The sequence below is a fragment of the Blennius ocellaris genome (genome assembly GCF_963422515.1).
Source record: "Blennius ocellaris genome assembly, chromosome: 12".
Lineage (NCBI taxonomy): Eukaryota > Metazoa > Chordata > Actinopteri > Blenniiformes > Blenniidae > Blennius > Blennius ocellaris.
Window position 1 is genome coordinate 8,478,915 of NC_137661.1, and position 15,006 is coordinate 8,493,920.

A 15,006-nucleotide genomic window follows, 5' to 3' on the forward strand; every position below is an offset into this window, starting at 1 on the left:
ATTTATTTAGATATCAATCATGTCATCATCAGAATCATCGTTGACATTCTGTTATTACATTTTAGCTTTTTAAACTGCATATAAGTAATTTTGTCAAATGTGTTTGTGCTGAAACAAAGTAATTTTGTGCAAAGGGGCGATAAAATGCTATTCTGTGTTAGTCCATCATATTTTAAATTCCAAGGAGGTTTAAAGCCTCCTAAGGCGTTTAGGACGACTGGTGCAGGCATCAACTTTTCATAGGTTTATGCACAGATACTCTTGCTGGCCCAGAATCTGTATTTTCTAAAGTCCTAAATAGTGAATCATCCCCCTCAAAATAACCCAAAGTGGAGTGTAGTACTTCCTTTACATATCCAGAAATTTAAAAAAAAATCTTGTCCATGATTTAATTCAATGAACCTTGCAAGATTCACCACAAACGATCCAGCGTGTTCATTAAAAACAATACATCTCATATACAGACCCTTTCCAAAAAATTAGAATACGATGGAAAAGTTTATTTATTTCCATAATTCCATTCAAAAAGTTAAACTTTCATAGATTATAGATTCAGGGCCCACAATTCAAACGATTTTAAGTATTTATTTGTTTATTTTTACATAATTTGGGCTTCCAGCTCATAAAACCCATGAAAACAGGAATTCAAAACATTAGAATACTGTAAAAAAAATCTGCCCAAATTGTATGTGTCACACACTAATCATCTACTAAACTCAGAGCACCTGCACAGGTTTCCTCAGGTGTCATTAAATTGCTTCAGTTTGGTTCAATTGTCTCAGTTCGGTTCAATATGGGGGAGACTGCAGACTTGACAACTGGCCAGAAGACCATCATTGAGACCCTCCATAGGATGGGTAAACCACAAAAGTTCATCGCGAAGGAGGCTGGCTGTTCACAGAGTGCTGTGTCCAAGCAGATCAATGGAAAGTCTAGTGGAAGGGCAAAATGTGGCAGGAGAAGATACACCAGCAAAAGAGATGACCGTGGGCTTCAGCGGATCATCAAACGAAGAAGATTAAAGAATCTGGCAGAGATTCAGAAAGAGTGGAATGAGGCGGGAGTCACAGCTTCAAAAACCACCACATTCAGACGCATCCGGGAGATGGGCTACAACGGTCGGGTTCCTCGGGTCAAGACACTTCTGAGCCTGAGCCAATGCAGGAAGCGTCTCAACTGGGCCAAAGAGAAGAAGGACTGTTGGCCAGTGGTCCAAGGTCCTCTTTTCCCATGAAAGTAAAGTGTGCCTTTCATTCGGGAATCAAGGTCCAAAGGTTTGGAGGAAGACGGGTGAGGAACAGAACAGAAGCTGCTTGAGGTCAAGTGTGAAATATCCACAGTCAGTCATGATTTGGGGGGCAATGTCCAGCGCAGGTGTTGGTAAACTCTGCTTTCTTAAATCCAAGGTCACCACAACAGTCTACCAGAATGTTTTAGAGGACTTCATGATTCCTTCTGCTGAGGATCTGTATGGAGATGCAGATTTCATCTTCCAGCAGGACCTGGCCCCTGCCCATACTGCAAGAAGCACCAACACCTGGTTTGATGCCCATGCCATCACAGTGCTTGACTGGCCAGACCTAAACCCCATTGAGAATCTATGGGGTATTATCAAGAGGAAAATGAGGCTCACCAGACCCAACAACAAAGAAGAGCTGACAGCAAGCATCAAGGAAATCTGGGCTTCCATAACTCCCAGGCAATGCCACGGCGCATTGAGGCAGTGATTAAGGCAAAGGGATTCCCAACCAAGTATTGAAGATTGACATATTGTTTTGAAAGTACCATATTTTGATTGATTTGATATGATCCTAATTTCTTTGTTTTTTCTGCAAAAACCGGTAAATGGTGATTTCTTCACAGTATTCTAATGTTTTGAATTCCTGTTTTCATGGGTTTTATGAGCTGGAAGCCCAAATTATGTAAAAATAAACAAATAGATACTTGAAATCGTTTGAATTGTGGGCCCTGAATCTATAATCTATGAAAGTTTAACTTTTTGAATGGAATTATGGAAATAAATAAACTTTTCCATCGTATTCTAATTTTTTGGAAAGGGGCTGTATTATTCTTTATGACCATATATCTAGAATTTTATTCACTCAAGATCATATACAAATGACCAACATAGCGGCTCCGACACAAACTGTTAATGTTACTTTTTTTGTTTACATACTTGGTTTACTTGAACTGACAGTTAGTCTGAGTTTAGGGAAAACAAAAGTTCTATTAGGTTTATTTTCAAACAACACATCAAGACATCTTTCAAAGCATTTTAGAATGTCTTGATAGAAACCTCAAAACAAGAAGTGCAAAATAAGCTGCTTGTTTCAGTCATTAACGAATATGAGCATATCTAAACATGTATAAATATGAACAAACCTGGAAACATTTTCAAGATTCTGAACACATTTCTGGGTGATAATAAAACTGAGCCTTACGCTGGACAAGAAGGTCCGAATCAGAAACACCTGCTCACTTTATCAAACACAAAATGCTCCTTTAAACCACATTTCCACTGATCAAGTGAAGAAAACGTGCATCAAGACATTAAAACTTTATTTAAGTTTTCCAACACAATTTTTGAAGTGGTCTTGAAGAGCTCGATCTCCTCTCATTCGCCGGTCTCTCCTCTCTCTCTCTCTCTCTCTCTGCTCTCTCTCTGCTCTCTCTCTCTTTCCGTGCTCTCACTCTCCACTCTCTCTCTATTTACATGTACTTGTTTTTTTCTTTCTTTTTTTAATCTCTGACTACTATAGTAAAGCACCCTATGGATCCACACGCTGCACAAGGTGCCTTTATTTTACACTGACCACCTGCCGTACAAAATGTCTGTACACACAACTGAATATTATGTTTTTGTCCCATATTTGTAATTAGACTCGACTCTGCCCTGTATTCACAGCGTGGAATCCAGCGGCCTGCCAGCAGGGGCGTTTCTAGACCCCCTGGGAGCCCGAGGCAAGAAGGACTATGGGTTCTCCCGGCCCCAGAAGAATGATGAATGAAGTCCAGGGTGACAGGTCAGTAAATAAATACTTTATTAAATAATTAACATATAAGATACATATTTCAAACTTTGCACACAATATTTAAATGTGCAAAATTTTAAATATGATAAAAAAGCAACCACGCACAAAAAAAAATCAAAAAATCAAACAAACAAAAAACACAAATTGAAATCAGGGCCCTGGGCAATGGCCCGTCGTGACGCCTCTGCTCCTCCCATCATATAAATGCGCCTCCAGCGCAGACAGTCGTCCCTCGGTTAAACAGGTTCAGTACTTTCTGTAACAAAAAACAGCCGATGTGAAGAATATCTGCACTTGCAATGGAAAGACGTAGACGGATGGAAAACTGTAACAGTACCTGGACCAGCGTGACAGTTTTCCTGCTGAAAGCAGACCAAGTTTGTGTCCCCGTCGGTCTCGCCCTGATTTCTGCACTGCTTTTGCTTCTGTCATCTCTAATGTGAGGAGCTGCACACTGTGCAACATGTGTCCCAGTCATGTGGGGAGAAGAAATTCTCATTCAACACCATCGTTGACTATTTAAAGGGCTTCGCATCAGCGGTGCAAGTTTCGGGGACAGTATTCGGGGGAAATCGTCATTGTTTTTTACTCCTTCCTCGGGAACGTCTGCAGCGCAGTCGGGGCCAGCCTGTCCAGAGACCTCTACCTTCAGGTATCCTACTTTGATTAAGAGCAATGAAGCGCTTTTGTGATGTTTTTAACACAGCCACGTCCTTCTGCAGGTTTCAATGGCTGCTTTCGCTGCAGCTGTGGACGCTGTGCATTGCGCGGTGTGCTGCGTCTCCTTGTCCCCGTGCTTCAACTCTAAAGCAGGCGAGTTTGGGTTTTTGTTTTGTTTGTTTTTGTCTTAAATATGAACAAAATGCACTTTTTTCAGATACTTTTCCTTTTTTGTTTTGTGCTTGTTTTTAGCTTGTCATGCATGTGAAGAATGAGGTGATTTTCAACGTGTGATTTGTAATCACACGTTGAAAATCACATAATTTAATAAATGAAAGTAAATCGCATAATTTTTCACGTGCGTTTTCATTTATTTACGAAAATGCAATGAAGTCCTAGATTTATAATCGCCTAATTCTTTCAAAAGAAATGTTTTTTGCTTGTTTTTATCATGCATGTGGGCAATTGGTAAATGTGCCATAAATCAATAAACTACACCATTAAATAATTAAATGTGACATTAATTAACATTGGAATTAAACGTTAACGTGTCAGTAATTTATTAAAATCTCAATTCATTTTATGTATAAACATTTGACTCTTTAATTATGTCATGGTCTGGTGTTGACTTTATGATACTTCATGAATTTATTTTATCTGTAAATAAACATATAAACTGTTTCAGGACTTAATTTTTTGTATTCTTCATAATTTTAGTAATAAGATATTTTTTTATATATATATCTAATGTTTTGGATCAATGCCTTCCCAAGACTTTTTTGAAACGAAGACTATGGTTATCCATATTGAGCTTCAGAAACATTCTTGCAACTTTAGATGACAAAACATTACTTTTTAATTAATTGCACATTTTTGGAGAACACCTGTAAATGGTCAAAGCTCCACAGACCTGCAGTAAGGTAGCACAGGTGTTTATCACGGCACAGACGTTTTGGTTCAAACCGTCCGGAGCCTTGTCCAGAACACCACTTGGATGAACATGCAAGTGAACTGGAAACACATTTAAATATTTTCTATTCCATTTCTGCTTTTGCTTCCCTCAGAAAGGAGGCGTAGGATGATGAGGAGGAGGAGGTGGAGGAGAGGGCACCTTCTTGCACTGTCAGGGATGATTGTGTTTGGAAGCGGTTTTCTTAAGTCCGGGTTCTCTCACAGCGAAGCGCTCAGGCCTGTTGGCGGGAGGAATCTGCTCCATGCATCATCCGTCCAAGTCTCCTCTTGGTCTCCTTTAATGGTGTTCTTGCACAAACTTTTGACTGCATATACTGAATCGTCCAAAGTGCTGTTATTAAACAAATAGTTTTTTTTAAAAACATTAGCTCTTAAGTTATATTCAGCGATTATATGTCCTCTGCTGTGCTCTGCCTTGTGCTGTTTACCTGTACATCATTTCTATTTCCCAGTTTTGGTTTTCTGCATTGCAGTTCGATATTGATGGCATTCAGTCCAATCTTTTTACATTTTTAGAAGATCTTACACAGTTTCATAGCATTGGACATTATTGCAACTAAAATCTACTCCTCCGAAGGACAACACTGAAATCCTGGGCTACATCCTTGGGCTGCTGTCCTGTGTCATTTCCTGTACTTCCAGGTTCCCGGCACTGTGTAGAGCAGTGAGTATCGCACAAATAAATATAGTGTCAAATGCTCTTAATGCGATGTGACTGTTTCCTGTGGATCATTATTTTAATCATTATATATGTCATTTATTTTAGTACAAAGGACTATTGTGGATAGAAACAAACGTATTGTCAGTACTGTTGTCTGTACTGGCTGGAGGCCTCTACGCTGCTGCCATCCTCCTCTATGACACACACATGGAGTTCCTTATAAGGGTCATGCCATGGCTTCTGTCATCAATAGGCGTTGTCGTCCTGGAGCTTCTGGTATCCTTTTTCAGTACAGTGTGACCACCCTGGGTTAATACTAGTAGACTTGATTTAATTGTATTTGACTGTGTTGTGATTTGTTTGTCTTTAACCCAGCAATTGTAGATGTTAGTCTTTCACTGGCGCAAGAGTCAGGACCGTGTGCAACCTGTGATGTTCTCTTCAGACACAGAGAGTTGCTCAGAAATTGTTGTGGAGGACGACGTTGCCATGGAGAGAAGGAGAAAATGGCCAACACTATCACCGGTGCAAACCAAAGTAAGTGTCCTGAATGAGTTTGTCAGCAAAGTGTTTGAGATTTCGAACCTTGACTCAATCAACGAATACCGTTTTAATTTTCGTGGGGGACTCCTAATACTAGTCTCTGCTGACTGGCCCCTTCATTAACCTATTAGAATGTAGCAGCTTAAATCAATGGAAAACATGTCAAGGAATGATTTGTATCACCTGTTCAATATATATGACAAAAACAAAAAAAATCGACACTGAAGCTTGAATGCAATTATTCTTTTATTCAAAGACAAAACGCGTCCAGAAAACTACTGCGATGGGCCTCTATATGGATGTTAGTGTTCAATCCTTAAAAGTAAGCAAAGACCACAACACGTGCTTTGAACAACTTTACATGTATGACGTGTGTATTTTCTTTATTTATTTTTGTATTTTGTTGTTGTTGTTGTTGTTACAAAGAACTTGTTTTTGCCCATTACCTTGTTAAAGGAGGAGGTGGAGTTCAGGCCTCTCAGCAGGATGAGGCAGATGACCAGATCTGACAGCTTCTCCTCCACAGATTCATCCTGTGACTCCTCACCAGTCAGCTCTACTCTGGAGGTTGGTTTGGCGAAAAGCCTTTTTTTTTTTTTTTTTTTTTGACACTTCAATTTGACATCCTCACTCGTTTTATCACAGTGCAATTAATTGATGGCCATTGTTATATGAATGCAAACGTGATGCGTGCGGATAATATGGCCAAAGACACAACATTGTGTGGATGAACTATAGCTGCTACTTGCATGTAACAGACAAACAAGAAAACCGATCATGGTGTTGCTGGTGTTCAGCTGTGTAGTTTTTACTTGGTATGTTCACGATCAAAACTCTTGCTTTCTACATTAATTTCCAATTCCTCATTGTTGTGCTTGTGTGTCTCTGTGTCAGATTTCTATTGACTGGTAAGCTCTTTGGAGTGTACCACATTTTTTCGATAATTTTTAGTTGTTGCAACTCCAACATGGATAATGTGGGTCTAGAAGATATCGATATCATGGTTATGTGCAGCAGAATTTACTGAATTTCTCGAATACAGTTATTAGCTTTAAATTTTCAGTTGACTTCCCAATAATTAAAGAATTTTGAAAATGATCAAATTTGTTTTTACAAAGGTGAAGACACTTTTCACCAGTGATCTCCAAAGCACAGTACACGACTGACCGTGTACTTCTGAAACAGCACCACTAGGTGGTGACAGTATGTTGATTCACTGCATGTCCTCTTGGCTCCTCAGAAAGTTAGAAAAGGTTTACCCTGGCGTTGTCATCCGAGTTGCGTCCAAGTTGCTCCCTTTCATGGAAAGATGTGTCAGGCTGTTCTCTGCACAACGTAACCTTGATGTTCCGAATTAAGTGGAAAATTGGCTCAGATTGCATTGCAGACATGTTTCACTAACTGAAGAAGATTATATAATGTGTCTGTGTTGTGTTTTCTGTCTTTTATTTTTGGTGTCGAACCTTTTTTTCATTATAAAAAGCTTTAAATCATCATGCTGCAAACAAAAGTTAGATCACATTTTGTTTGCAGCATATTAAAATCCCTCGTAAGACGAAGCAATGGTCAGTAAAATACTTGCGTTGCTGCAACCGGCAATGCTTTTCACATGTGACTGTGGGGGAAGTAAGTCAGAAGACGGTCATCTGAGGTTCACGTTAGAAAACGAGAGTCAGCATGTTCTTGTAGAACTGATGAGTAAAAGTCTATAGAAAGACATACATGTGCATTTTGGTGGGAACAATTCAGGTACGGTAGTTAAAATTCTATTCCAAGTTTTTTTTTTTGTTTTTTTTTATACAAATCTTTTCTTAGAAAACTTCACATTCAAACCGACATGTAAAATGACAAACTATTATTCCGAGATGTCTGTAACTACCTTTTTTAGAAACACCCCAACTGTGGTGCTGTGGAGGATGTCGTTTAATCAGAAACAAAGGCAAATGGTGTACAAACAATTGCAGGTTAATATTGTTCAGCGAACAGGAAAAAGCAGGAGATGGTAATGGCTTTAGCACAGTTGATGCATGAGAGAGGCAAGAGCTTATTAAAGATGTAAAAATGTGTTTATGTGTTGTGCATTTTGGATTGTATCGTCTTAGAACTCTTCAGTTTGATGACGTATCATTGGTTGACGGACGCCTGTTGGCATCATACATACAACAATGTTGGTAAATATGGTTTTGGGTGGAACAGTCCTCACTCATGTACACTTCATTGCTGATCAGTCATGAGCAAATACTTTCTTAGAATGTTTTTACTTGGTTGCATAATGTAACTTTGTTCTTTTAGGGTTTTTTTTTTTTTTAACAGATTAACTCTGTCTAATTATTAATCCTTGACAAACAAACACACACACACACATCTAGAGAAAGCAAGTCTGACAGTAAAACTTAGGCTTAGGCCAATTGTGTACTTTTATTGCATGCCACCTCCAAATGTAATATCTAGAAACTGAAATAAATCTTTTTTGTGCTGCTTGATCGCCTTTCTGATGAGACAAATCCACAAGTTTGTAGACCTAATGAACAGTAAACTGAACAGTCACTGCAGCGAGCTACTTGTAATGTGTATCTTGTACATTTCTACTGAATGCTGATTCTTTCCTAGGATGAGAGCTCCTTCTGCGTGTGGAATTGTTTCAGGGTTTTTTTTTTTTTTTAATATGCACCGATTGTTCTGTTGTGAAGGATTTTTGATTAAAGACCTGATGCTGGGCTGGGCCTGTCTGCCTCGGAAGTAGTGCTAAATGGTTGCCTTGTCTATAGGCGGCCAGTTCTCCCCTCTGCTATTTTGAGAGAAGTTCATGGTCCCTCGCGTGATGTCTGCCGGCCAGGAATTTAACTGTGTGAACAATGCTTAACCTTTTGTGTTGTGGGTCTTCATTCTGTGCTCTCACACAGAACCTTCAAGCAAAACCATTAGACCTTTCGGGGCAATTTTAACATCAAGACTTTTCAAACAATCAAAATAGTTAGTTCCCCTGTGACACTTTGACCCGTGCCCAAGCATTGCATGGCCGTCTGTTTTATCATTCTGCTGAACATGTCTGAAGTAATACTCTGACCTGTTAACATTTCTGCAATTTTTCCAGTGGGACATTGAAGCAGCAAATGCACAATGGAGAGAAGCGGTGCCAAAAGCGCAGGGGCCTGAGTTTTCTGAGCGAGAGTGACTGGTACACCCAAAACAGACGTCTTGGTTGGCCACGGCAGTGGACGGCTCTGCTGCGAGTTGGATGAAAGCTCCTTCATACACGTGGGATGTGACACTTTGTGGATTAATAAAAGTGTGAACGCTGCTCCGTTACCAGTCTTGTTTTTGCTATGCAAATTTGTTTTATGTTCAGTTTTGTCTCCAACTCGTGAAAGTAGACAAAACCGAAGGGAACCCAGGAACTTGGCTGTGAAATAAAGGTTGACAAATAACACTTACCGTAATAAAATGGTATTACTCCCCAGCTGCCATTCAAGGCCATGAGGTCATATCCTGTATTTTGCTGGTCAACTTTGGTTATCAGGGCAGGACTGGGAGAGCAGATAAGCACCAGACTAGACGGCCAGGATTTCTCTCTCCCCTCCATTATTCAGTGGACTTCTGTTCATCTGCCGGCTCTCGGGCTTCACGACTATTGGCAAGAACAACATGCCAGGACATTTAAACTAAAGGGACTTCCTAAGGTCCGATAACAAAACAATACTCAGATTAGAGAATAGTCATGAACCACATTTTACTCCTCCCCGTTACATTTCCTCAAGTGACATGTCTGAGAAAAATGACTGGGAAACAACTAATAAGATGTAACAAAGCAATTGCTGATACAAGCAGGAGATATTATTGTTGCTTGATGCCTTTCTCTTTGTGTGAATAACTTGGAAAAGAATACTTTTGCAATAACCAATGTATATTATGTTATTTTTCTATGATGTGTAATGAGATGTATCCAGTTTGAGTAATTTAAAATGACTATTTGACTCTTGCAGCTATTGTTTGACAAAGAAGTTCTTTCAACATGTCTGATTATTTTCTGCATGATCTGTTCAGTGTTCTTTACCATTCTTTTACTTCAGTCAGTGCTGTATATTGAGATGTGTGTGTACCTAAATAATTTGATTGGTGGTGTGCTTACCAGAGACAGGGTGGTTAACTATTCAGTGGTCCTCCCTTCCTAAAGGCTATTAGACTATTGTTACTACTGGATGGTTACATAACCCATGAGTGCTGTTTCCAAAGCCCTGAAATATCAATAAAATCAAGCAGTCCATAAATACATATGTATATATTGGTGGCAAAAAGCACCTCTCAAATAGCATATTACTTTTGTTTAATTCAGTTGTCTGATTGACTAACACAGAACTTAAACCGTTCCCACATCTTGGAAATGGACCAAAACACGAGTTGCTTTAGTGGTCTGATCCCATGACAAATGCTGAGCTGGCATTGCTCGATCTATGGGCCTCAGCTTTGTCCCTTCTGTGATCAGGACAAACCATAACAAACTGTGTCTCACAAAAAAAGGTGGAATTCTGTTTGCAAAAGTGATGAAGGCCTGGATTAGCACATCTGAAGCAGCAGTGGGGAACAGGCCCGTCTGTTTTTCTTGGCCCGCACGTCACAGATCATTCCCTTGCAGAGGACATGGAAGATGATGGATGCTCTGAGCGTCAATGACCCCTTTTTTTGAATTGAAGTTGCTAGTTGAAGACAAGGCGAGGGAAAAGGATAAACTGTCCAAAAGTTAGGTAATAAGTGACATATGATTCCAACACTACATGGTTATTCAAGAATACAGTCTGTTACTGAATAACTCTCTGTAAGATTATAAAATAATGAATTGCCTGATGTTGTGAAAATAGATCTTGACTGGATTGACATGATGTGCAAAAACAGTTTTCCTGTGACTGCAACACCATATGAAGACTGAATAATTTCTTGTTTGCCACATGAGGATGCAGGCAAAATTTCACTGGGAGGTTTGCTCAGGTAGTCCAACTTACTTGGACAATTGTGTTTTGCAGCCACATCTTGCACCAAAAGTTATGAACCATGTAAAGCGGTTTGGAAAATTATTTATACACCAATTTTGTGTTTATTTGTAGAAAAAAAATTATTGAGAGCCATGTATTGTTTTCCATCCACTTCACAACTATGAGACACAGGATGCTTTATCACATATATACCAATCAAAATAAATGTACATTTGTGGTTCGAAGGTGTCAAAATGTGTAAAAGTTCAAAGGGCATAAAAACTTTTGCAAGCCACTATACACAGTAAGACTCACTTTCACATATTTCACAACCTTCTTTTCAAGTTGTTTTACCTTTTCAGCCATTTTATCACAGTCTGAGCAGCAGCTGGCAGAATTTGGCAGTTCGGATGACATTGTGTTGCTGAAAAATATACTTGTGTTTGTGGAAACTGAATGCAAGCGCTCATCAGGCAGATGGCCTGTGGCTGAAAAATGCCTTGTGTCCCAAAGTCAAGTTTTGTTCCCCTTATCAGCTCCACTGAGGAAGTTAGTGTCAACACCACTATTTCTAGAAGAAAATTCTCCTTGTAGCGGTATGTAAAAATAATGAGAGTAGCAAGTGGAAGAACAAAAAGCACAAATGTGCAAAAAAAAGAAAAAAGAAAAGTACAAAGTGGATATCTGAGAGCACACGTCTGCTCAGAATTCCTGTGTTTTGAGTTCAGTTCAAGATTGTATTGTTTGCCTATAAATCACCATAAATCAATGGACTGGCTCCGTCTTATCTCTCTGCTCTGCTCCCACCTCATGTTTCTTCGAGATTAGTCAAATGTGCTGAACACCATGTTGTGGTTGTTGCAAAATACAGGCTGAGACACATGCCAGTGGTGGTTGTGCTTTTCAGCAGTGAAACCAAAGCCCTGGATCAAGATGCTACTTATTTGTCAATTTTACACAGAACTGCTCCGTCATTTATTTATTTATTGTGTATTGCATGTGTTTTTTTGTGAGCAATATTCAGTCAAAACAACAATTGGAATAGTTAATATATATTTTTCTCATATTTTAACCATTCTTAAAAACACCAGGCTGTAACTTCTTGAACAGAGACTCTGATATTGAGGTGATTGTTCTCCAGGTGGTGTGCACCCATTCAACCGCTGTATCATCATTCTATTCTGTTTCAATCCATTGTATCTCGACAAAGACTGCGTAGTCGTATGTACATACCAAACCAAGAAAATGTGACCGATTTCTTGCCCCATGCCTCCTTTGCTAACATCTCATGGGACTGGGTGTGGTGGGTGAGTCAGCTGACCGGGAAGACATATTGTAATAGTTAATGAGACTGAAATAGCAGCTGAGGCATGGGATTTATGGGCTGAAGTTTATTGACAACTTCAACATCCTTTGAAACTGTAAGGACTAGTTCAAACCTGATGGGGTTCATACAAGTAAGTCCATACGGCTCATCATCAACCTACGCCATGCCCTTGGGATAATTCACTCAAACAGGAGCATGATGGTAGGCACCAAGCTCAACAGTGGAAACAGGGAGACAGCCTCCATCCCTCTGTCCCCCTGCAGTCCTTCACTTCCTTTATTGAATACATACAGTCCATAGCCAGCATCCATCAGAGATGAGAGGGAACCCATACCACTTTATACTAGTGCATTCAAATAGCATGTGGAATGGTGAAAAAGGTCAAAAGCACATCTGTAAAAATAAACACAGTTTATCTAATCTAGCTTCAGTGTGAATCGAGTAATGATCATAATCCACTACATGTTGGTTTACTAAATGTTGTGTCTGTCAGGGAAGTCACTTTCAATCAATGCTTTTATTGTTGAGGAACAAAATGGACTTCATGTTTTTAATAGAAACCTGGTTAGATGAAAACAAACAGCATCAATTGAAGTGGCTCCTCCACACCTCCAGTGTTCAGGAAAGGAGGTGGACACAGTTTCACTTTATAATGATAAAATACTTATCAGTGCAAACAGCTGTATTGTGGAACATTTGACCATGTTGCGCTTCAAGTGAGCTCTTCTTAATATTAGTATTCATCGACAGACCACCAAAATACAACACAAACTTCTGTCATTACAGCAAATTACTGTCTGCTGTATGTGCTGATTATGACTCTATTGTGATAATTGGTGATTTTAATGTTCATTGGGATTTTAAAGAAGATAACAGTGTTGAGGAACTTCTGAACACTCTTGAAAATGTTTGCATTTTCCAACATGTTACGAATTCTACACATTTTAGACTTGGTTCTTTCCAAAGGCCTAAACATTTCTGAGGTTGTGGTGAAGAATATGGCTGTTTCTGGTCATGACTTTGTTTTATTCAAACTCTCCATGTCTGTTGACTGCAGCAGAAGTAAAACAGTGTTGATCAGAAAATGTCACATTGATGAAAACACAAAAATGCTTTGCACAGATGTTCACTAGCATGCTCGCTCTTCCTTCAGCTCCTGTCAATGACCTTGTAGATAACTTCAGCTCTGAAGTTATAAACATCATTGATGCCATAGCTCCAGTCAGAGCTAAAATGTTCTCATCCCTCAGCATCAGTCTGTTCTGAACTGGTAAAGGAGAGTAAGCCAGTCTACCTCAGACATTATGACTGTAACACTAGTACCCCCACGGCTAAATATATGAACTGCTGAACAGTGAATTCTGTGAATTTTGTAAAGATCACTACAACAATGAATATGTTTCCCCATACTTTCCCAGTCCTTCCATGTGTTTATATTATCGAATTATCTATTGATATACGTATATACATTGTCAGTTCTCTTGAGTGTAATACTGAGCTGCTGTAATGACTGAATATCCCCATGTGGGATTAATAAATTCCGATCTTATCTTAAATTTGCCCTATTTCCATCCTTTAGACACTGGTCAGCTCCTTAATCCCACAACTCGCAGTCTCGACACTGTCCACAATCTTTTCTTATTTTTTTCCCCAATGTTTTAACTGGATCGCTCCAGATCCACTGTAAATAATCAACAGCTCAGTGTGCGTGCGCGCGCGTGTGTGTGCGTGCTCTCGCGCTGCGTGGAGCCCGGTGATGTCACGCAGTATCACTTCCTGCAGTCAGTCAGTCAGTCAGACAGCCAGTTCAGTCCAGTTCATGCTGTATCGCAGCGGCGGCAGGCAGGCAGGCAGTAAGTAGTACTCGGTCCGTCCCGCGGAGCTGTCAACACGCTGCGATCTGCCGCGACAACATTTTTCTCTCCGACTCGGACCGCCTCTTTCTTCAACGACGTTTTCCTTCAGATAACAGCTACTCCGTCGCCACCATGACTCGAAGGTGATCTTCGGCGTGTCCAGGTGGTTCTGGGTGAGTGTGTTACTCTGGACATGTCTCTGCGGTTTAAGCCTTCTTCTTCTTCACTGTCACCACCATCATCATCATCCTCACCCATGTGTCAGTGGCTACCCGAGCACGGCTAACTGCTAAGTGGTAACGTTAGCTGAAGTGGGCGAGCGTGTGGGGACGTCAGCCTCTTATTTACTAAAACTGAGCCCGAGGGCTGTGCCGTGAGACATAGTTTGACTTGAGGACTGGGTGGAATAGAAAGCAGAGACCGGAGGCACGCGGACGTGGCTGTAATGCTCGTCACTTAGTAGCCGGCTAACAATGAAGCTTGGCTAGCCGTAGCCACTTAGCACACATATATACACACACACACGCATACGTCAAGCTAGGTCTTCTCACCTGCCCATTTCAGCGCTTCACCGAGCTGCCCAGCCTTTTTAACCATGCGTATTTGTCAGAAATGCCTCCCGTAGCACTACTCGTTGTTATTATTGTGCTGTAACGTCAGTCAATGAGAGATGAGCCCGAGCGGAGAGCCTCATGTTCACCTTCTCATATCGGCGCTTGGACGCAAAACAGAAGTTGTGCAGTCGTTAGGTCTTCTGGGTCGTAAACCTTTTTCCATTAATAATGATAAAGTAATAGTCGCTGTTTCTTGTCGCTATCGTTGCACAGTATTGTGTGCCATTGCTTTTATATTAAATGTTATAGGTCGCTTGGCCAACACACCCCTTTTCTGTCAGCCGCGTTTCTCCCAAACACCTGCCTCGATGATCTGCTTTCATTCTAGTCAGCCTCGTGAAATCATCTGTAGCACTGAAAGAGCTGAATGTTTA

General features: G+C 40.3%; 2 protein-coding genes across 2 annotated transcripts in view; both read left to right on the forward strand.

The window, feature by feature from the left end:
- Positions 1-3,349: 3,349 nt before the first annotated feature.
- tmem44 (transmembrane protein 44) lies at positions 3,350-9,043 on the forward strand (the record flags this gene model as incomplete). The annotated part of the gene is made up of 8 exons (XM_080505702.1): positions 3,350-3,471; positions 3,558-3,684; positions 3,755-3,845; positions 4,757-4,947; positions 5,242-5,328; positions 5,431-5,601; positions 6,325-6,435; positions 8,963-9,043. The coding sequence occupies 8 exons, from the start codon at positions 3,350-3,352 to the stop codon at positions 9,041-9,043; spliced, it is 981 nt and encodes a 326-aa protein (XP_080361828.1).
- Positions 9,044-14,064: 5,021 nt separating this feature from the next.
- atp13a3 (ATPase 13A3) overlaps positions 14,065-15,006 on the forward strand; it is a 41,513-nt gene continuing 40,571 nt past the window's right edge. The window contains exon 1 of the mRNA XM_080505939.1: positions 14,065-14,191. The gene's annotated coding sequence lies outside the window, so the exon portion shown is untranslated. The remainder of the gene's footprint in view (positions 14,192-15,006) is intronic.